This window comes from Agelaius tricolor, unplaced genomic scaffold (assembly GCF_023055355.1).
Source record: "Agelaius tricolor isolate 1412-34295 unplaced genomic scaffold, bAgeTri1.0.p SCAF_69, whole genome shotgun sequence".
Classification (NCBI taxonomy): domain Eukaryota; kingdom Metazoa; phylum Chordata; class Aves; order Passeriformes; family Icteridae; genus Agelaius; species Agelaius tricolor.
Genome location: NW_027269329.1, coordinates 534708 through 555336, shown reverse-complemented (window position 1 = coordinate 555336; position 20629 = coordinate 534708). Strand labels below are relative to the sequence as shown.

The 20629-nt window shown below is 66.3% G+C and overlaps 3 protein-coding genes and 2 long non-coding RNA genes across 8 annotated transcripts; 3 read left to right on the top strand and 2 right to left on the bottom strand.

The window, feature by feature from the left end:
• The first annotated feature begins 60 nt into the window (after positions 1-60).
• Positions 61-1084, top strand: LOC139585111 (uncharacterized). The gene is made up of 2 exons (XR_011676928.1): positions 61-490; positions 572-1084. It is a non-coding gene; the product is annotated as an uncharacterized lncRNA (long non-coding RNA).
• A 932-nt stretch (positions 1085-2016) lies between these two features.
• On the top strand, positions 2017-6409 carry ANKRD35 (ankyrin repeat domain 35). The gene is made up of 11 exons (XM_071417564.1): positions 2017-2357; positions 2437-2525; positions 2742-2806; positions 3191-3248; positions 3340-3410; positions 3488-3594; positions 3807-3955; positions 4077-5323; positions 5977-6066; positions 6154-6219; positions 6313-6409. Exons 1-11 carry the CDS (start codon positions 2227-2229, stop codon positions 6388-6390), a joined length of 2151 nt encoding a protein of 716 aa, XP_071273665.1. The 5' UTR covers positions 2017-2226; the 3' UTR covers positions 6391-6409.
• A 574-nt stretch (positions 6410-6983) lies between these two features.
• NUDT17 (nudix hydrolase 17) lies at positions 6984-8933 on the bottom strand. Of its 2 annotated transcripts, none has more exons than XM_071417533.1 (8): positions 8815-8933; positions 8530-8652; positions 8276-8447; positions 8168-8193; positions 7999-8091; positions 7811-7909; positions 7283-7469; positions 6984-7173 (listed from the first exon to the last, which is right to left on the bottom strand). In XM_071417533.1, exons 1-8 carry the CDS (start codon positions 8881-8883, stop codon positions 7160-7162), a joined length of 783 nt encoding a protein of 260 aa, XP_071273634.1. In that variant the 5' UTR covers positions 8884-8933; the 3' UTR covers positions 6984-7159. The 2 variants fall into 2 exon arrangements, with proteins under 2 accessions (XP_071273634.1, XP_071273633.1); XM_071417532.1 differs by having other exon boundaries at positions 7283-7455.
• On the top strand, positions 8906-20104 carry SEMA6C (semaphorin 6C). 3 transcript variants are annotated; one of them, XM_071417491.1, is made up of 18 exons: positions 8906-10150; positions 10808-10957; positions 11573-11687; positions 12020-12077; positions 12177-12233; positions 12327-12428; positions 12858-12948; positions 13029-13151; positions 13784-13872; positions 14673-14890; positions 15475-15600; positions 15683-15838; positions 16688-16933; positions 17458-17604; positions 17826-17903; positions 17997-18052; positions 18247-18288; positions 18586-20104. In XM_071417491.1, exons 2-18 carry the CDS (start codon positions 10849-10851, stop codon positions 19329-19331), a joined length of 2559 nt encoding a protein of 852 aa, XP_071273592.1. In that variant the 5' UTR covers positions 8906-10150; positions 10808-10848; the 3' UTR covers positions 19332-20104. The 3 variants fall into 3 exon arrangements, with proteins under 3 accessions (XP_071273592.1, XP_071273591.1, XP_071273590.1); XM_071417490.1 differs by having other exon boundaries at positions 10790-10957; XM_071417489.1 differs by lacking the exon at positions 8906-10150 and having other exon boundaries at positions 10612-10957.
• On the bottom strand, positions 12664-19682 carry LOC139585114 (uncharacterized). Its single transcript, XR_011676932.1, has 3 exons — positions 19546-19682; positions 19462-19491; positions 12664-12737 (listed from the first exon to the last, which is right to left on the bottom strand). It is a non-coding gene; the product is annotated as an uncharacterized lncRNA (long non-coding RNA).
• Positions 20105-20629: the final 525 nt, after the last annotated feature.

Below are 20629 nucleotides of genomic sequence, written 5' to 3'. Positions count from 1 at the left end.
GGACTGGGGGCACCAGAGGCACTGGAGGAACCAGGGGGGCACTGGAAGGACCGGGGGGGCACCGGAGGCACTGGAGGGACCGAGGGCACTGAAGGGACTGGGGGGCACCGACGGCACCAAGGACATCGGGGGGACCGAGGGCACCAGAGGGACCGGGAGCACTGGGGGCTCCAAGGTCACCAGAGGGACCAGGGCCACCGGAGGGACCGGGGGCACCGAGGGCACCGGGAGCACCGGGGATGGGCACGGCCCGGTGGGGTCTCTGTGAGTTGAATCCCCCGCTCCGTTCCCGCCCCGCAGCTGAGCCACGCCAGCCCCCCCGCCGCTGTCCCGTTCCACGCCCCCGCCTTCCCCGGCGCCTCCCGGGACGAGCTGGAATTCCGAGGAACCGACCCCGAACGGCTGCGGGAGGGCGAGGACACCCTGGACGTGCTCCTGGAGGACGAGGGGGGCTTGGGGGGTCGCCACTCCCCCCCTGCCAGCCCCCGAGGTGGGTCCCTGTTTTTTGGGCGGCGATAGATCCCACCCTGGGGTCCCGATTTTATTTTGTTAACCCCGAGTTTTCCCGTAGATTTCCTGAGGATGCAGGATATTCCCGAGGAGGCGGAGAACAGCCAGGAGCTGAAGGAGGGCGATGGGGACAGTTAGGGACCCCCGCAGCCCCCCCAGCACCCCACGATTCCCCCCCAGGACACGCCGGGGGTTGGATCCAGCCGTGGGGAGCGTTGGGAAAAGCGGGATGGGGACGCTGCTATTCCCACGGGAGCCTTATGGGAATTGGGGTGGGGGGGTCCAGTCGCCCCCTCCCCTACTCCAGCCCGGGGGGGACAGGGGTGACATCGTGTCCCTCCTCTTCCCGCTGGGATTTATTTATTTATTTGGATGTTTTGGGGTGCGGGAGGCGGCCCCGGGCAGGGGGTGGGGGGGAACCCCCCCGTTCCTGGGTCAGCGGTGACAGTGACCCCCCCCCGGTATCGGGGGGCTGCCCAAGGGTGGGGCGGGGAGGGACGGGGTCCCCGCGGATTAACTGTAAAAACAAAGGATAAAAGAAATGAAAAATATTAAAAAAAAAAAATTCGGAAAATCGTGAAAATGAAGAGTTTGGAGCCAAAATGAAGGGGGTGGGAGGGGGCTGGGGGCGGCACGGACCAGCCGGGGCGGGGGGGTCTCAGCCGGGGGGTCTGGGCCGGGTTTGGGGCGCACCCGCAGGGCGGGGCCGTTCCCGGGGCGGTGCCGAACCCGCCGGGCCGGGTGCGGGACCGGGCGCGGAGCGGGGCGGGGCGGGCGGAGGACGCGGCCCCGGAGCGGCGGCACCCGGGGGGTCCCGCAGCGAGGAGGGGGCCGGGGGGGCCGGGACCGGAGGGGCGGGGGCCCGGGAGCTCCCGGGGCGGGGGTCCCGGCCATGAAGAGGATGTTCTCCTGCTCCAGCTCGCAAGTGACGGTGAGTCCCGGCAGGGAGCAGGGGGCCCGTGCCGGCTGCGATCCCAGCTCCGATCCCATTGCGATCCCAGCTGTGATCCCGATCCCATTGCGATCCCAGCTGCCAGCCCAGTGCCGGTGCCAGCTCTGATCGCAGCCCCGATGCTGCCTCAGTCCCGACCCCAATCCAGCTCCGACAATCCCAATCCCAATTCCATTCCCAGCCCCAATTCTGGTCCCAGTCCTGGCTGCAATCCCTGTCCCATCCCATTCCCAATCCCAGCCCAAATTCTGGTCCTGATCCTGGCTGCAATCCCTGTCCCAGCCCAATCCCTGTTCTGATGCTGGTCCCGATCCCAGCCCCATTCCCAGCCTCCATCCCAGTTCAACCCCAATCCCAGCCCCAATCCCAGCCCCAATCCTGACCCCAATCCTGCCCCATTGCCTTGCCCCCTGCCCTGGCCCCGCTGCAGCTCCTGCAGCCCATCCCAGTCCCGGTTCCCGTTCTCAGACCCCGGTCCCGGTTCCGGTGCCACCCCGGCTCCCGGTGCCACGCTGGAGCCCAGCCCGCCTCGGTGGCACTCACCAAACCAGCCGGGCGGGCACAGGCCGGGACACGTTCCGGCCTCTCCGCCCCCTCCCGGCTCCGCGGGGATCCCGGAGCCCTCACGGAGCCCCGCGAGTGGGGAAACTGAGGCAGGAGCTGCGTGGCAGGACCCGCACCGGGGGGGTCCTGCCTTGGGGTGCGCTTTGGGGTCCTGTCCTGGCTTTGGGGTCCTGTCCTGGATTTGGGGACCCCCCCCGCAGATGGAGAGCTGGACGCGGCAGGACCAGAAGCTCCTGGAGGCGGTGACACGAGGGGACGTGGCCCGGGTGGCCGCCCTGGCCGCCCGCAAGGCCGCCCGCCCCGCCAAGCTCAACGCCAGGGGACAATCGGCGTATGTGACCCCCGGGGGGACACGGGGGGGTCCGGGAGGGGGGGACACACGGGTCACGGCCACCTCTCACCCCCCCCAGGCTCCACCTGGCTGCGGCCGGGGGCCTCACCGAGTGCCTGACGCTGCTGCTGGAGCACGGGGCTCCCGTCAATGGAACCAACGATGACGGTGGGTGGGGACACCTTGGGGACACCTTGGGGACATCCAGGCAGGTCCCTGTGTCACCTCTGGAGGAGCCCAGAGCTGTCCCCCAAGGCAGGGACCCGCCTGGGGAGTGTCCCATGATGGAGGGGGTGTCCCTTAGGGGAGCAGGTGTCCCCTGGGGCTGTCCCTTAGGGGAGCAGGTGTCCCCAGGAGTGTCCCCAGCCCATCCTGTCCCCACAGGCAGCACCGCCCTGCACTTGGCCACCATCGCCTGCCAGCCCCAGTGCGTGAAGGTGCTGCTGCAGGTATGGAGAGGGACGGGAATGGGGTGGGATTGGGATTGGGATGGGATCAAAGGGGTGGGAGTGGGATGGGAAGGGATGGGAACAGGAATTGGAATGGGAACTGGATTGGGATGGCGCTGGGGGTGAAATCAGGGATGGAGATCAGGATAGAGACAGGGATAAGGACACGGATTGGGGATGCAGAAGAGGATGAGGATGGAGGTGGGGATGGGAACAAGGACAGGGATGAGGATGGGGACAGGACTGGGATGGGGGGGGCCATTCCCAATCCCATTCCCACTCCCATTCCCATTCCCATTCCACTCCCATTCCCACTCCCAATCCCATTCCCATTCCCAATCCCATTCCCATTCCATTCCCATTCCCTTCCCGCTGTGCCCCCAGCACGGAGCCAACGAGCGCCATGTGGACGGGCAGAACCGGACTCCGCTGCACTGGGCAGGTGAGGGTGGGGGACACGGGGACACCCCGGGATTTGGGGGACACCAGAGGGGTCCCCCAGGGTCCCTGCAGTGACCCCACGCCCCCTGCAGCCTCCTCAGGCTGCGCCTCCAGCGTCCTCCTGCTCTGTGACCACGAGGCCCCGCTGGATGTCCCCGACGCTGTGAGTGGGGACAGGGGGACAGCAGGGGGTGACAGGGGACAGCAAAGGGTCGGTGGTCACCCCACGTGTCCCCCCAGCACGGCCAGACCCCCCTGATGCTGGCAGCACAGGGGAACCACGTGGCTGTTTGTGCCCAGCTCCTGCGGCGCGGGGCCGAGCCTGGGCTGGCCGACAGGGATGGCAGGTGGGTCACAGGGGACACTGGGGACACTGGGGACACTGGGGACATCGCTCTGTGCTGTCACCAATGCGGGGCAGGGATGGGAGTCACCTGTGCCACCGGGTCATGGTGCCATCTTGTCCCCGTGCCCATGTGCCACCCCTGCCATCGCTCACTGTCCCCGTGTCCCTCTGTGTCACATCCCCCCTGTCCCCCGTGTCACATCCCCGGCTCAGGACGGCGCTGGAGCTGGCCCTGGCTCACGGCAGCCTGGAAGTGGCCGAGCTGCTGCAGGACCACAAGGGGGACAAGGACACCGGGAATGTCACTGGAAATGTCACCGGGGAGGCCCCGAGCTGGGCTCTCCAGAAGGTCCCAAGGAGAGGTGAGACCTTCCCCCCCCAAAAAAAGGGAAAAAATGGGGGGAAATGGGAAAACAACGGGGGGAAATTGGAAAAAAATAGGGAAAAATTGGGAAAACGGGATTGTGTTGTTCCCTCCTGCAGAGAATGGTGCTGGACAGGTGGGAATCCAGGGCGAGGAGGAGGAGGAGGAGGAGGAAGAGGAGCAGAGGGACGGAGGCGCTGCCCGGTGGCTGCGGGAGGAGCTGGCCAGGAAGACTCTGGAATGCCGGAGGCTGGAGGAAGCTGCCGAGGGCATCCGGCGGCGGCTGCGGGAGCTCCTGCGGCTCCTGCCGGGACGGGACGCGGGTGAGGATGAGGATGAGGATGAGGATGAGGATGAGGAGGATGACGGCGCCTGCCTGGAGCTCCTGGCCCGGCGCGTGGCGGAGCTGAGGAAGAGGACGAGGGATGAAGAGTGGGAAGGAGGACAAGGCAGCAGCGAGGCTCCGGCGCTGATCCCGTTCCTGGCCTGGCTGGGGGAGGAGTGCTCCAAAATGCGGGAAGCGAAGGCCGGAGCCTTCTCCCGGAGCCGGGAGCTGCGCCGGGAATCCGAGCGTTCCCTCCGGGCCGAGCCCGCCTGGGAGCAGCTGGCGGCGGGGCTGGAGCAGGCGCTGGAGCAGCAGGACCAGATCCACGCCAGGATGCTCCAAGGATCCCAAATCCTCCTGGAAAAGCTCCGCCGGTGCTCGGTGAACGGCCCGGAGGCGGCTGCGGGCGGGAAGCACCGGGAGGAGATCCCGAGGGAGGGCGGGAGGATGGAGAAGGAGCTGCTGGAGCTGCGGGAGGGTAACGGGAAGCTCCTGGTGGAGCTGGCGCGGCTGGGCCGGGAGCGGGAGCGGCTGCAGCGGGAGCTGCGGGAGCTGCGGGGCGATCCCGGCAAACGGGACGAGGCGTGGAGGCTGCGCCGGGAGCTGCGGGCGCTGCGGGACGGGCTCGGAGCGCGGGTGCGGGAGGCGGGCGGTGACACCGGGGCCGGGATCCTCCGGGATCTGCACCGGCGGCTGGACGCGCTGGTGCGCTCCCAGCACGAGGCCCTGCAGCTCATCACGGAGATGGAGGAGGGAGAGGCCGCAGAAACCCCCGGGAGCGACGAGGAGGGCGGGATAGCGGGAGAACCGGGAGAACCGGGAGCGGCGCGGGGCACGGAGCGCGGCACCGCCGGTGTCCCGGCGGGCTCGGAGGCGGAGCGGTGGCGGGAGGCGGCGGCGGCGGCCGAGGAGAGGGCGGCCGGGCGGGAACGGGAGCTGCGGGAGCTGCGGGAGGCGGCGGCGGGGCTGGAGCGCGGCGCGGCGGCGCTGCGGGAACGCGCGGGGCGGCTGGAGCGCGCCTGCCGCGACAAGGACGGGAAGGTGAGGGATGGGCTGGGGACGGGGACGGGGACGGGACCTTCCCAGCACCAGTCCCATCCCTATCATCATCATCATCATCCTGCCCTCCTTGTCCCCATCGCTGACCCCTTCCCGTCTTCGTCTTCCTCTCATCCTTGTCCTCACTGCCGACCCCTTCCCATCTTCCTCTTCCTCCCAAATCCATCCCCATGTCCCTCCCATCCCCATCCCCATCTTCTTTCCATCATCATCATCATCATCATCATCATCCCTTTCCCACCGTTGTTCCCATCATTATCTGCACCCCATCCCATCCCATCCCATTGATCCCACCCCACTGATCCCATTGATCCCATCCCATCCCATCAATCCCATCCCATCCCACTGATCCCATCCCATCCCATTGATCCCATCCCATCCCCATTGATCCCATCCCACCCCACTGATCCCATCGATCCCATCCCATACCACTGATCGCATCCCATCCCATTGATCCCATCCCACCCTATCCCTATCCCCATCCTGTTCCCCCTCCCAGCCCCATTTGGGGGGACCTCGGGGGGAACTGAGCAGGACCTTGAGGGCTGGCAGGAACCAAGGGGGCTCTGGGGGGGGGTGCTGAGAGCAACCAACCCCCCCAGCCCCCAATTCTGCCCCTGACTTTGCCCCCCCAGCTGAAGCAGCTGCTGGTGGAGACGGAGAAACTCTCGGCCGAGGTGTTGGGGCTACGGGGCAGGAACGCCCGGCTCCAGCTCCAGCTGGAGGTGAGGACAGCGCCCGGTGTCACACCGTGTCACCCTTGGTGGCCTCCTGTCACCCTGAGTCACCCAGTGCCACCCTGTGCCCCCCAGGTCCAGCAGAAGCAGCACCGGGACACCGTGGCCGTGTACCGGAGCCACCTCCTCCAGGCTGCCCAGGTGGGACCCCCCGGCCCTGCCCGGGGTCTCTGGGGGGGTGAGGGCACAGTTTTGGGTGGGATTCTGGCAAAAGCCACACTCCCTCCTCCGCAGGGATTCATGGACGAGGGCGTCCACGCTGCGCTGCTGCGGATCCTGCGGGCCGAGGCGGGAGCGGGGCCGTGGCATTAAACTGGGAAATTGTGACACACACGTGGCTGTGCCCCGTTCTGTGTCCCTTTCCGTGTCCCATTTATGTCCCTTTCCATGTCCCATCCTGTGTCCCACCCCGTGTCCCATTTGTGTCCCTTTCTGTGTCCCTTTCCATGTCCCATCCTGTGTCCCACCCCGTGTCCCATTTGTGTCCTTTTCTGTGTCCCTTTCCGTGTCCCGGGTCCCATTCTGTGTCCCTTTCCATGTCCCATTTGTGTCCCTTTCTGTGTTCCATCCCGTGTCCCATGCCCTGTTCCATCCCGTGTCCCTTTCCATGTCCTAACCCATGTCCCATGTCCCCATCCCGTGTCCCATCCCATGTCCCCATCCTGTGTCCCCATCTCGTGTCCCATGTTGCCATCCCATGTTCCATCCTGTGTCCCTTTCCATGTCCTAACCCGTGTCCCATGTCCCCATCCCGTGTCCCATCCCATGCCCCTCTCTGTGTCCCATTCTGTGTCCCATGTCCCCATCCCGTGTCCCCATCCCAGCAGCCCAACAGGGGAAGGGGGTGTACCCTCTCCATTCCCCTGGAATCCCCCCCGAACCCACGCAAACCCCACTCCAGGACGGGCTGGGATCCCGCTGGAATTTTATTCCCGCTCCTCCCCCGGGCCGGGCCCCGCCCGCCACCGCCCCAGCGCGAATTTGGTGCCGGTGCTGACGCGCTCCAGGTCGGGGCCGCGCTCCGGGGCCCGGCGCAGGAGGATCCCGGTGGGAATCCGGGAGCTGCGGAAGCCGTCGGGGCTCAGCTCCGTGATCCTGGACCGGGGAACGGGGTCAGGGACGGGGCCATGGCGCGGCTGGGCAGCCCCGGGGGCTCTCCAGCCTCGTGTCGCTGTCCCCAGGGTGGCAGGGGAGGGGGTCTCACCCCACGGTGGCCGGCAGCTCTCTGGGGGACGATCCCGATCCCAATCCCGATCCCAATCCCTGTCCCAATCCCGGTCCCTCGGCTCCATCCTCGGTGGCAGCGATGGCCTCCAGGACCGGAGGCTCCAGCCAGGCCACGGCGCTGACCTCAGCCGGGCTCGGGCACAGCCGGGCCTGGGCATGGACCCCTCGTGGAGGGAGAGACCCCCACGGTGGGGGGGAAACGCCAACCTCGATAGGGACCCCCACCCTCAGAGAGACCCCAACCCAGAGAGGGACTGCAACAGCAAGAAGGGCCCCGAGCCCATGGAGGGACCCCCACCCTCAGAGAGACCCCAACCCAGGGAGGGACTGCAGTACCAAGAGGGGCCCCCCACCCACTGAGGGACCCCCTTGGAAGTGCCCCCCACCCTCGGAGGTGCCCCCATGCATTGAGGGACCCGACCCACGGAGGGACCCCACCCCGGAGGTGCCCCCCACCCATTGATGGACCCCCATGGAGGTGCCCCCCCCCCGGAGGTGCCCCCACCTGCAGCCGCTGGCGGGGCTCAGCCGAGCGCAGCCCCAGGTAGGTGACAATGTGGTGGCACCGCGGTGGCCCCCAGCTCAGCGAGGGGGGGAACAGGGACTGCGGGGAGCAGGGGTGACCCGTGGGACAGAGCGGCCACCTGGGCGTGTCACCCCCTGCCCAGCCCCGCTTTGGGGCGGGGTCGTTACCTCCCAGAGGCCGAGCAGGTGCCACGAGAAGGTTCCAGGCTCCAGGCGCAGCCCCGTCTCCTCGGCCAGCTCCCGCAGCCCCGCGGCCACCAGCTGGGGGGTTCGGGGTGTCACAGGTGTCCCCACACTCACCTGGGCACCCCCTGCCCTCCCCGCGGTGTCACCTCACCTCCTCTCCTGGCTCCAAGTGCCCACCTGAGTGCGGGGAACAGCGGTCAGGGGACCCCAAAACACCTGTGACCCCCCCAGGGCTCCTGTCCCCCGTCCTCGCGCTCACCTGGTGGCACCCAAACGTTGGGGAAGTGTCGCAGGGTGGTGGCCCGGCGGGTCAGCAGGACGTGGCCGCAGGTGGCCTCCAGCAGCACGGCCACCGCCGCCACCACCCCCGCGTGTCCCCCTCGGTCACCCCGCGTGTCCCCTCCCAGCTTGGCGGGGCAGAACGGGGGTCTCTGCGGGGACAGGGGATGTCAGGGCTGCCATGGCTCCCCGGGTGGCACCGGGGGGGACACCGGGGCTGGTGGCCCCGCGCACCTTGAGGACGGTGACGGTGGAGCCGGGGAAGGGCACATCGGAGATGAGGAAGCGGCCGCGCTCCAGCCCGCAGCTCACCAGGGCCACGTCCGTGTGCGCGGGGCAGAACACGCCGGTGACGCTCTGCGGGGACACCGCTGTCACCGTCCCCGCGCTGTCCCCGCGCTGTCCCCGCGCTGTCCCCGCAGCGGCCGCTCCCCTGCCCTGCACTGACCCCCCCCGTTACCCCCATAGTCCCCGGACCCCCCCATTGCCCCCGGTTCCCCCCCCCAGGTCCCCCCGGACCTGCCCGAACGCCGCCGCCCCCCCCGCCCCCGCGCGCCGCACGTGCACGAGCACGCGCGCGCCCGCCATGACGGGGGCGGGGCCTCTCGGTAAGTGGGCGGGGCTCGACGCGTTCTGGGGCGGGGTCTAAACCGAGCCGGGGATTGCGCCCCCTGCAGGAGCCGCCGGGAATGGCACCGCCCTCGGGAGGGCACCGGAGATTGGGGACAGTTCTGTGTCCCTCGGTCCTGTGTGTGTCCCCATGTGTCCTGTGTGTGTCCCTCGGTCCGTGTGTGTCCCCCCGTGTGTCCTGTGTGTGTCCCCATGTGTCCTGTGTGTGTCCCCCGTGTGTCCTGTGTGTGTCCCCCCGTGTGTCCTGTGTGTGTCCCCTGCGTCCTGTGTGTGTCCCCCGTGTGTCCTGTGTGTGTCCCCGTGTGTCCTGTGTGTGTCCCCCGTGTCCTGTGCGCATCCTTTGTGTTGCCATGTCCTATGTCCCCGTGTGTCCTGCACGTCCATGTCCTGTCTCTGTCACCGTGTGTCCTGTGTGTCCCATGTGTCCTCTGTGTGTCTTGTTCATGTCCGCTGTGTCCCCCGTGTGTCCTGTGTGTGTGTCCATGTCCTCCGCCTTCCCTCACTGGCGACACTGTCACCTGCCACCCCCCAGGGACACGACCAACGCTCCGGCGACACCGCCCTGTCCCCAGGGCTGCCACCATCGCTCCGGGGGGACACCGCCCCCCGTGTCCCCGAGCGGTGCCATCCCAGGCCATGCCAGCAGATGTCACCCCGTGCCCGCCCCCTCGGGACCCCCGGCATCCCCCTCCCGAGCCTCGGGGGTGTCCCCAGCGTCCCCCACCCCTGCCATGTCCCCACAGGGTGACACTCGGGGACACCGTGGGGGGGGGGGGGGGGGCATCTCAGTGCTCCCAGTACGTCCCAGTAACTCCCAGTAGCTCTCGGTGGCCACACCGCGGTGCAGGTGACAGAGCCCCGCTCTGGGGACACAGATGGGGACACCCGCGTGGCCGCCACACCGCGCGCGCGCCCGGCGGTTACAGGCGGGAGCGCGCACCGACCCTGGGGGGGGAGGGCGGGGGGTGTCACAGCCGCGCACACGCGCGTGCAAAACCCCCCACCCCCACTCTCGGCGGTTAATGAGGATCATCTCATTAACGGGGATTAACGCCTATCTATAGGGCGGCCGCCCCGCGCGGGGAGCCCCGGGCCCGCGGCGGGGGCTCTGCGGTCCCCACGGGGGTCCCCGGTCCCGCCCTCCCCCGGCCCCCGCTCCGGCCGGTGCCCGGTCCCGGCCCGTTCCGGGGCGGAGCCGCTCGGGACCGAGCGGGGAGCGGAGCCGGTACCGAGCGCCGAGGGGTCGGGAGGGGCGGGGGTCGGGGGGGGTGTTGGGGTAGGGGGTGGGTTTGTGGTGGATTTGGGGTGATTTGGGATGGATTTGGGGTGATTTGGGATGGTTTGGAGTAGTTTTGGGGTAGTTTGGAGTAGTTTTGGGGTGGATTTGGGGTGGGTTTGGAGTGTAGCCTGGGTATTGTGGGGTGTTGGGGCAGGGGGTTGTTTTGGGGTGGGTTTGGGGTGGTTTCGGGTGGGTTTGGGGTAGTTTTGGGGTGCAGGCTGGGTGTTGTGGGGTGCTGGGGCAGGGGGTGTGTAGGGCACTGAACGGGGCTATGGAGGGTGAGAACGGGGCGGTTTTGGGGTGTTTTAGGGTTTTGGCTGGGACGCTGAGTGTTGTGAGGGTGTTGTGGGGGGTACTTGGGGTGCAGGGTCGGGGTGTAGGGGGACGTTTTGGGGGTGCTGGGGGAAATGTCCCAGCACTGGTGACAGCAGCTCCCGGAGCACTGGGAGCACTGGGATGGGAGCACTGGGGACTTTGGGACAGGAACACTGGAACAGGGGAAAATGGGGACCTCTGAGAGGACTGGGGACACTGGGAGCACTGTCCCCACACTGTCCCCACTCCACCCCCATCCCCGTGCCTCAGTTTCCCCCCCGCTCGCAGCCCGGGGCGGGGCGGGGGGGTCGCTCTCAGCCCCACCCGCGATGCCGGGGGTCCCGCTGCTCTTCGTCGTCGTCCTCCTCCTCCTGGCCGGGACCCCCGCCCAGTCCTTCCCGCGGGACCTGGTGGCTCGCAGCACCGTGGGGCTGGCAGGTGAGCGGGGCTCAGGGGGGCTGCAATCCCTGTCCCAATCCCAATCCCAGCCCCAATTCTGGTCCCAATCCTGGCTGCAATCCCTGTCCCAATCCCAATCCCAGCCCCAATTCTGGTCCCAATCCTGGCTGCAATCCCTGTCCTAGCCCCAATCCCAGCCCAAATTCTGGTCCCAATCCTGGCTGCAATCCCTGTCCCATCCCAATCCCAGTCCCAGTTCTGATGCTGGTCCCGATCCCAGCCCCATTCCCAGTCCCAGCCCCAATCCTGACTCCAATCCCAGCCCCAATCCTGACTCCAATCCCAGCCCCAATCCTGACCCCAATCCCAGCCCCCAGCCCCATTGCCTTGCCCCCTGCCCTGGCCCCGCTGCAGCTCCCGCAGCCCATCCCAGTCCCGGTTCCCGTTCTCAGACCCTCGTGCCAGTCCCAGTCCCGGTTCCCGTTCTCAGACCCTGGTCCCGATCCCAGTCCTGGTTCCCGTTCCCAGACCCTGGTCCCTGTCCCAGTCCCGGTTCCCATTCTCAGACCCTGGTCCTGGTCCCAGTCCCGGTTCCCGTTCTCAGACCCTGGTCCCGGGGTTACCGGGGTCTCACCGTGTCCCCCCGCCCCGCAGCCACCGCCGCGTACCCGCGTTTCGGGGGCCTCCGGGGGGACAACGGCACGGCCCGGCTCGGCCTGGACTTCCAGCGGATGCTGCGGCTCAACGGGACGCTCTTCGTGGCCGCCCGGTGAGCGCCCGCCGTGCCGGGACACAGCTCCGGTGTGGAGTATCCTTAGCTGGGCTCGTGCAAGGATTTGCACGCTCCTGCGCCCTTGTCAGTGTGTGACCCCGCTGTCCCCCTGTGCGTGTTGTCCCGTGTCCCCTTGCACATCCCTGTGTCCTTTGCACACCCCTGTGTCCCCTTGCACACCCCCTGTGCGTGTTGTCCCCGTGTCCCCTTGCACACCCCCTGTGTCCCTTTGTACACCCCTGTATCCCCTTGCACATCCCCTGTGCATGTTGTCCCTGTGTCCCCTTGCACATCCCTGTGTCCCCTTGCACACTCACTCCCCCCTCCAGGGACCACATCTACGCCTTCGACCTGCGGCAGGACAAGGGGACGCTGTACCCAGAGCGGGTAAGGGGGATGGGGACAGTGACCCTGGGGACAAGGGGGACACACAGGGGGGTGAAGATCCCCATGCCCACCCAGCCCTTGTCCCATCTCACCCGGCAGCACCTCACCTGGGAGACGCAGGACAGGCAGAACTGCGCCATGCGGGGCCGGCGGCAGGTGAGGGGGTGTCAAGGGGGGGGGTTTGGGGTGCAGGAATTTGGGGTGCGGGCGTTGAGGGTGGTGACACCAGGATCGCCTGTGTCCCCACAGGATGAATGTCACAACTACATCCGAGTGCTGGTGCCCCGCGACGCCGAGACCCTCCTGGCTTGTGGCACCAATGCCTTCAGCCCCCTGTGCCGCACCTACCAGGTGAGGGGGCTCGGGACCCCCGAAATGAGGGGGGGTCCTGGGGGTCTCAGTCCCAGCAGGGAACTGAGGTTCTCCATGCTCTGGGAACTGCACCGGGGGGACCCTGACTACACTGGGGGGACCCGAGTGTCACCTGAGACCCCCCGAGGACCCCCAGTGTCACCTGAGACGCCCCCAGGACACCCCAACTGCACTTGGGGGGGACCCCGAGTGTCACTTGAGACCCTCCCGGGACCCCCAGTGTCACCTGAGACCCTCCTGGGACACCCCACCTGCACCTGGGGGGGACCCTGAGTGTCACCCGAGACCCTCCCAGGACACCCCAAAACTGCACCGGGGGGACCCCGATGGGGTTGGGGATGGCACAAGGGGGGTGCTGGGTATTTGGGGAGGGGTCTCACGGTCTCTGGGCGTGTCCCCCCCCCCCAGGTGAGCAGCCTGGCACAGCAGGGTGACGAGGTCAGCGGCCAAGCCCGGTGTCCCTTTGATGCCAAGCAAAGCATCGTGGCTCTCTTTGTCGGTGGGTGCTGGGCAGCTGGGGGGGACACGGGGGGGAGGCCGGGGGGGCACGGGGGTGACCTGGTGTGTCCCCCCCCGCAGATGGCAGCCTGTACTCGGCCACCGTGGCCGATTTCCAGGCGAGTGATGCCGTGATCTACCGCAGCCTGAGCCCCGGGCAGGCTCCCCTGCGCACCCTCAAGTACAGCTCCCGCTGGCTGCAGGGTACCCCGAAATCAGGGGGTCTGGGGGGGTCTGGGGGGGTCAATGGGGGTGGGACGGGGGTCTGGGGGGGGCTATGGGGGTGGTATGGGGGTCTGGAGGGGTCTATGGGGGTGGGACGGGGGTCTGGAGGGGTCTATGGGGGTGGGATGGGGGTACAGGGGTGGAGGGATGTGTCAGAATGGGGCAGGGGGATGTAGGGATGGGATGGGGGGTACCGGGGGTCTGGGGGCGTCTGGGGGGGGTCTGTGGGGGTGGGATGGGGGTCTGTGGGGGTCTATGGGGGTGGGACGGGGGGTCTGTGGGGGTCTGTGGGGTCTGTGGGGATGGGGTAGGGGTTACAGGCATGGAGAGATGTGGCAGAGTGGGGCAGGGGGATGTGGGGATGGGATGGGGGGTAAAGGGGGGCTGTGGGGGCCTGGGGGGGTCTGTGGGGATGGGATGGGGGTACAGGGGTGTGGGAGGGTGTGGGGCAGAGGTTACAGGTGTGGAAGGATGTGGCAGAGTGGGGCAGGGGGATGTGGGGATGGGGTTGGGGGTGCAGGGCTGCAATCTGGGGGTACAGGGGAGGGGCTGAGCACAAAGGTGTGGGACAAGGACCTGATGGTGCCTCCAACCTCCCCTGGCCCCCCCAGAACCCCACTTTGTCCAGGTGCTGCCCTACGGCCCCTACGTCTACTTCTTCTTCAGGGAGGTGGCAGTGGAGCTCAGCGCCCTGGGCAAGGTGGGGGCACAGGGGGGGCACCCAGGGACCCCCACCCTGGCATCCAGGCAGGGGAGACTCCTGAGCCCCTCACCAGGGTGTCAGGCCTGTGGGTGCCCCCTGAGGTGTCTGGGGGACAGCCACAATGCCCCGGTTGCCCAGGTGCCTTGGGTGGTGACCTGAGGGTGTCCAAGTGCTGATCCTGAGGGTGTCCAAGTGGTGACCCTGAGGGTGTCCAGGTGCTGGTGGCCCAGGTAGCCCGGGTGGTGACCCTGAGGGTGTCCAAGTAGTGACCCTGAGGGTGTCCAGGTGCTGGTGGCCCAGGTAGCCCGGGTGGTGACCCTGAGGGTGTCCAGGTGCTGGCCCTGAGGGTGTCCAGGTGCTGACCTGGTTCCTGTGCAGGTGTTGGTGGCCCGGGTGCTGACCCTGAGGGTGTCCAAGTAGTGACCCTGAGGGTGTCCAGGTGCTGACCCTGAGGGTGTCCAGGTGCTGACCTGGTTCCTGTACAGGTGTTGGTGACCCTGAGGGTGTCCAGGTGGTGACCCTGAGGGTGTCCAGGTGCTGACCTGGTTCCTGTACAGGTGTTGGTGGCCCAGGTGGCCCGGTTGGTGACCCTGAGGGTGTCCAGGTGCTGACCTGGTTCCTGTATAGGTGTTGGTGACCCTGAGGGTGTCCAGGTGGTGACCCTGAGGGTGTCCAGGTGCTGACCTGGTTCCTGTACAGGTGCTGGTGACCCTGAGGGTGTCCAGGTGCTGACCTGGTTCCTGTACAGGTGCTGGTGACCCTGAGGGTGTCCAGGTGCTGACCCGGTTCCCGTGCAGGTGCTGGTGGCCCGGGTGGCCCGGGTGTGCCGCAATGACCGTGGCGGGTCCCCGCGGGTGCTGGAGCGGCGCTGGACGTCCTTCCTGAAGGTGCGGCTGCAGTGCTCCATCCCTGGGGACACCGTCTTCTACTTCGATGTCCTGGAGGCTGTGACACCCCCACAGACCCTGCACGGGCGCCCCGCTGTCCTCGCCCTCTTTGGCACCCAACCCAACAGGCAGGGACATGGGGACACGGGGATGTGGGGACACGGGGATGTGGGGATGTGGGGACACGGGGATGTGGGGATGTGGGGACACAGGGATTTGGGGTCATAGGGACATCAGGACATGGGGATGTGGGAACATGAGGATATGGTGTCATGGGATCATGGGGATGTGGGGACATGGGGACATGGGAATGTGGGGACACAGGGATGTGGGGACACAGGGATGTGGGGACGTGGGGACATGGGGATTTGGGGTCATAGGGACATCAGGACATGGGGACGTGGGAACATGAAGATATGGTGTCATGGGATCATGGGGATGTGGGGACAGGGGGAGATAGGACATGGAGACAGGGTGATGGTGACATGAATAGGGACTCACATGGGGACATGGGGACACAGGGATGGACTTAAAGGGGGACATGGGGACACAGGGAGGGGCTTGCCCAGGAGGACACGAGGAAGGACTCAGATGGGCACATGGGGACGCAGAGGGGACACACACAGAGAAACAGAGCCTGGGGACACACCTGGGACACAGAGGGGCCCTGCTCAAGCCCAGGCCATCCTGTCCCCCCCTGCTGTCACCGCAGCATCCCCGGCTCGGCCGTCTGCGCCTTCTACCTGGCAGACGTGGAGCGCTCCTTCGAGGGCCCCTTCGCCGAGCCCCGCGGCGCCACCTGGAGCCCGGTGCCCGAGGACAGGGTCCCCCAGCCCAGGTACCAGCCCAGGTACCCCCACCCACACCAGGACACCCCTGGGTGCCACAGAAATTGGATCCCCACACCAGCTGTGCCGCAGGCCGGGCTGCTGTGCCGGGATGGGAGCTGCTGCTGGCGTTGTCACCTCTGGGGACTTCCCTGATGAGACGCTGGCGTTCGCCAAGGAGCACCCGCTGCTGCACGGAGCCGTGGGACCCGCGGGAGGGAGGCCTCTCTTCACCCACACTGGCACCAGGTGCGGGCACAGGGTGGCCTTGGGGACAGGGTGGTCTCAGGGAAAAGGTGGTCTCAGGTACAGGGTGACCTCAGGGAAAAGGTGGTCTCGGGGACAGGGTGGCCTTGGGGACAGGGTGGCCTCGGGGACAGGGTGGCCTCGGGAGTGGGATGGACTTAAGAAGTGAGATGCCATAAAAAGTTGTTTTCCTAAATCACCATGGTGCACTGTAAGCTGCCCCAGTATTGCCCTTTTACCTGATATCTTTAGATACATTTATATATTTATATTTACATTTATATTTATATTAATATTAATATTTATATCTATATATATGTTTATATCGATATCTATATCTATATCTATATCATCGATATCTATATATCTATATCTATATATCTATATCTATATCTATATATCTATATTATTTATGTGTACTTTATATTTTTATTTTTATATTTATATATTTTCTATTTAGACAGTCCACTTAGCCACGGTGTCACGAGGGGAACACATTTCTGTCCTTTCTTTTAAGAGCGATATATCAGATGATTTTTTTCCGCCCCTAAACATTTACAACCAAACAAAAAAAAATGGACAGAAAAACATCCCATCGAGAGATTTGAACTCTTTCCTCTCTGCTGTGGAAAAGGGTGAATTAGTTATGATAAAAGTTATCACTTTTAGAAAAAGTGATGGATTTGTGGGAGCGGCCGTGGGGACAGGGAATATTTCACATGAGGAGTTCAGGTGCTGCAGGGTGGGGATGGTCCTTGTGCAAGGTTCCTGTGAAGGGCGTGTGGGACCACGGGAGGGTGCAGGAAGCCCCTAAGCCTCAAGCCCGGCTTTACAAGGCCTGTCCTGCCCCAGGCTGACCCAGCTGGCCGTGGACACGGGCGCGGGGCCCCGCGGCAACCAGACCGTGCTGTTCCTGGGCGCCGAGGACGGGCGGCTGCTCAAGGTCCTGGCAGCTGCACAGAGCCCCGAGGCCACTCAGAGCCCCGGGGGGACCCCGGCACCGAGAGACCCCCGAGGGCTGGGGGACAGCAGGGACAGCAGGGACAGCAGTGCCGGGACGCTGCTGCTGGAGGAGATCAGCCTCTACGACCCCGGGCGGTGAGGGGCAGGCCCAGGGCGGGGGGCTGGGGGTCTTGGGGGGTGCTGGAGGGGGCTGGGGGGCTTGGGGGGTGGGTTCTGGGCACTGGGGGGGCTGGGGGGCTCTCAGGAACTGTGGGGTTGTGAGGATTTGGGGGTGTCAGGGGGGCTGTGCTGACCCCAGGCGCTGTCAGGTGCAGGTGCCACAGCCCAAGGGGATTTGGGGGTGTCAGGGGGGCTGTGCTGACCCCAGGCGCTGTCAGGTGCAGGTGTCACAGCCCAAGGGGATTTGGGGGTGTCAGGGGGGCTGTGCTGACCCTAAGTGGTGTCAGGTGCAGGTGCCACAGCCCAAGGGGATTTGGGGGTGTCAGGGGGGCTGTGCTGACCCCGGCTGCTCTCGGCTGCAGGTGCCACAGCCCAAGGGGATTTGGGGGTGTCAGGGGGGCTGTGCTGACCCCGGCTGCTCTTGGCTGCAGGTGCCACAGCCCAAGGGGATTTGGGGGTGTCAGGGGGGCTGTGCTGACCCCGGCTGCTCTCGGCTGCAGGTGCCACAGCCCGCGGGGGTCTGGGGTGCCCAGCCGGGTGCTGGGGCTGGAGCTGCACCTGCCGGGCCGGGAGCTGATCGTGGCCTTTGCCGGGTGCCTCCTGCGGCTGCCCCTGAGCCGCTGCGGCCGCCACGGCTCCTGCCGAGGGTGAGAGGGGCCGGGAGGGGGCCCGGGAGGGCGGGCAGGGATGGAAAGGGCGGCCCGGGAGGGAACGGGGATGTGCAAGGAAATGGGAACGTGCAAAGGCACAGAGGCACAAGGATGTGCGAGGTCATGGAAGTGCCCAAGGGCACGAGGGCAGGGGAGGGGACCCGGGCACACACGGGCACAGGGACACGGATGGCAGCTGTGTCCCCGTGTCCCCGCAGGAGCTGCCTGGCTGCCCGAGACCCCTATTGTGTCTGGCTGCCCTCCAGGGGCTGTGTCCCTTTCTCCGAGGACCTTCCGTGAGTTGTCCCTCCCATCCCTGACCTCCTGGGGCCCTGCCCCGTGTGGGGACACGCTGGGGACAGAGGGTGACATCCCCTCTTGTGTCCCAGGAGTGGCTTCCAGCAGGACATGGAGGGATCCCTCGGGATCAGCGGGACCTGCCAAGGTGAAGTGGGGGATCACGGGGCACACTGGGGATGTTTGGGGATTTCTGGGGGGATGCAGGTGGCGCCACAATGACCCTGGGGTGGCTCTGGCACACGTGGGTGATGCCAGAGGATGGGGAGGACGTGGAGGGGACACTGGTGGCTCCAAGGGACACAGGGAGGGGCCTGGCCTGACCCTGCTCTGCTCTCACAGGGGCTGCAAGGGATGGTGACGAGAATGGAGACCTGGCCCATGGTCAGTGACATTGTCTGAGTACAATGGAGACCCCAGGGTTTGGGGAGGGGGACACCAAGGGCTGGGGAGGGATTGTGGTGTCCCAGAGACAAGTGCGAGACCCCCAGGGACAGGAGAGGGACCCCTGGGGTGGGGGGACCCCAGTGACCAGGAGGGACCCCAGGACCAGGAGAAGGGGGAACCATCGGGACAAGGGATGGGAGGGGGGCAGCCCAGGAGTGTGAGCGGTACCGGGGGGGTCTCTGGGCTGGGGTCCCGGCCCTCCCGCTGGCACCGGGCTGACGGGAGCTCCCGCAGGGGTGCGGCACCCCGGGCCCGGTGCCGAAGCGACGGTTCCGGTGCCGGTGCTCGTGGGCTGCGTGCTGGGCGCCTTCGCCGTGGGCGCCCTGGCCACCGGGCTGCTGGCCACGTGCTGCCAGCGCCCCGCCGTCCCCAAAGCCCCCCCGGAGCCACCGTGCGCCCCGCGGGCCCCCGGCCAGCCTCCCGTGCCCCGCCTGTACCCCGCGCTGCCGCCGCACGACGGCACCGGCACCGAGCCCGAGCCCCCCGCGCTGGCCCCGGCCCGCGCCCCCCGGGACCGGGAGCCCCGGCGCGGCCCCGCGGAGCCGCCCGGGCCGGGGCCGCCGGGCAGGGCGGGCCGGGAGGAGACAACGCTGCAGCGGCTGCCCGGGGGCTCGGCGTGGCCCGGGAGCCCCCCGGGCAGCGGCTCCTCCTTCGCCAACCGGGTGCTGCCCCGCGCCGCGGGCCCCGCGCCCCCGTTCGGCCCCCACGACCGGGCTCCGGTGCGCCTGGACGTGCCCCCCGACAGCCCCCCGGCCCCGCGGCGGCCGCTGGCACAGAGCTACTCGCTGGGGGGTACCCCCGTGAGCCCCCCCGGGCCGCCCCGGGCTCTCACCCGCATGCACTCGCTGGGGACACCGGGGGGGACACCGGGGGGGACACCCTGGGGACCCCGGCCCGGAGCCCTGGAGCGCTCGCTGTCCATGAAGCCCCCCCTGCTCCCCAAACCGCTGCTGCTGCCCGCGGCCCCGGGGCGGCCCTGAGACCCTCCCGGGACACCCTAAAACTGCACCGGGGGGACCCCGAGTGTCACCTGGGAGCCCGAGTGTCACCTGAGACCCTCCCGGGACAGCCCAAAACTGCACCGGGGGAACCCCAAGTGTCACCTGAGACCCTCCGGGACCCTGAGTGTCACCTGAGACCCTCCCGGGACACCCCAAAACTGCACCTGGGGGGACCCCAAGTGTCACCTGAGACCCTCCAGGACCCCAAGTGTCACCTGAGACCCTCCCAGGACACCTGAGCTGTCACCTTCCCCAAGGTGCAGGGTCCCCACTGCCCCAGCTCTCTGTCCCCATGTCACCAGGACAGCCCCCAGCAGGGTGACAGGGATCCCCATGTCCCCCCACACTGCAGTGACAAGGTCTCCATGTCTCCCATGCCCCTGGTTTTGCTTTTTTTTTTGTTTTGTTTTTTTTATTCTTTCTAATTTATTTTCTGTTCTGGGGGGGTGGGAGTTGATGTCACCCCCCCTCCTTTGGGGACACCAGGAAGGGGGACACATGGCCCAGCCCATCCTACTGTGTAGGAGCAGGGCTGGGCCAGGGCACTGCAACAGTGGCTGAGGATTTTAATAAAAAAAAAAAAGAACAGAACAAAAAAACGAATTTAAATGTTGAAATTTCTGCATTCCAAAGCGTTTTCCCTTGGTGGAAAAGGGGCGGGGGGGGGCTGAGCATTTGTGTTGTCCCAGCACTCAGGGGAATCTGTCCCCCATTTCTTCAGTGATCAAAACAATGTTATAAAAGTCCAAAATAATGAAACAACGATCAGATTTTCCCCAAGAAGGGGATGGGGGTGGAAGGAAGGGTGGCATTCTCAGCCTGACCCCCCCAGCTCTGTGCTCCCCCTTCCTTCAGGATCTGGGATAACTGAAACCACCCACTGCAGGCAGGAGGGAAACACGCATCCAATTAACCCCAACATGTGCTAATTAACCCCAACATGTGCTAATGAACCCCAAAGGGTGCTGATGAGAGGGCAGACAGGCAGGGAAGGATGCGAGGCCGAAGGAGGCGCGGGCAGGAAAATCCCTGACACGGCACGGCCCGGCCTGGCCTCCCGTGGGAGGGAATTTACTGACCAAAAAAATGCTGCTTTGGCCTTAAAAAAATGCTGCTTTGGCCTTAAAAAAATGCTGCTTTGGGCTTAAAATCTCCTGGTGTTTTTCTGTGGAAGAGCTGGGTTGGAATTCCAGGCAGAGATCAGTTTTGGTCAGCTTTGGTACATACACGGATATTTCCAGAAATTAAATCAGGGGATTCCCCTCCGAAAGGTGACA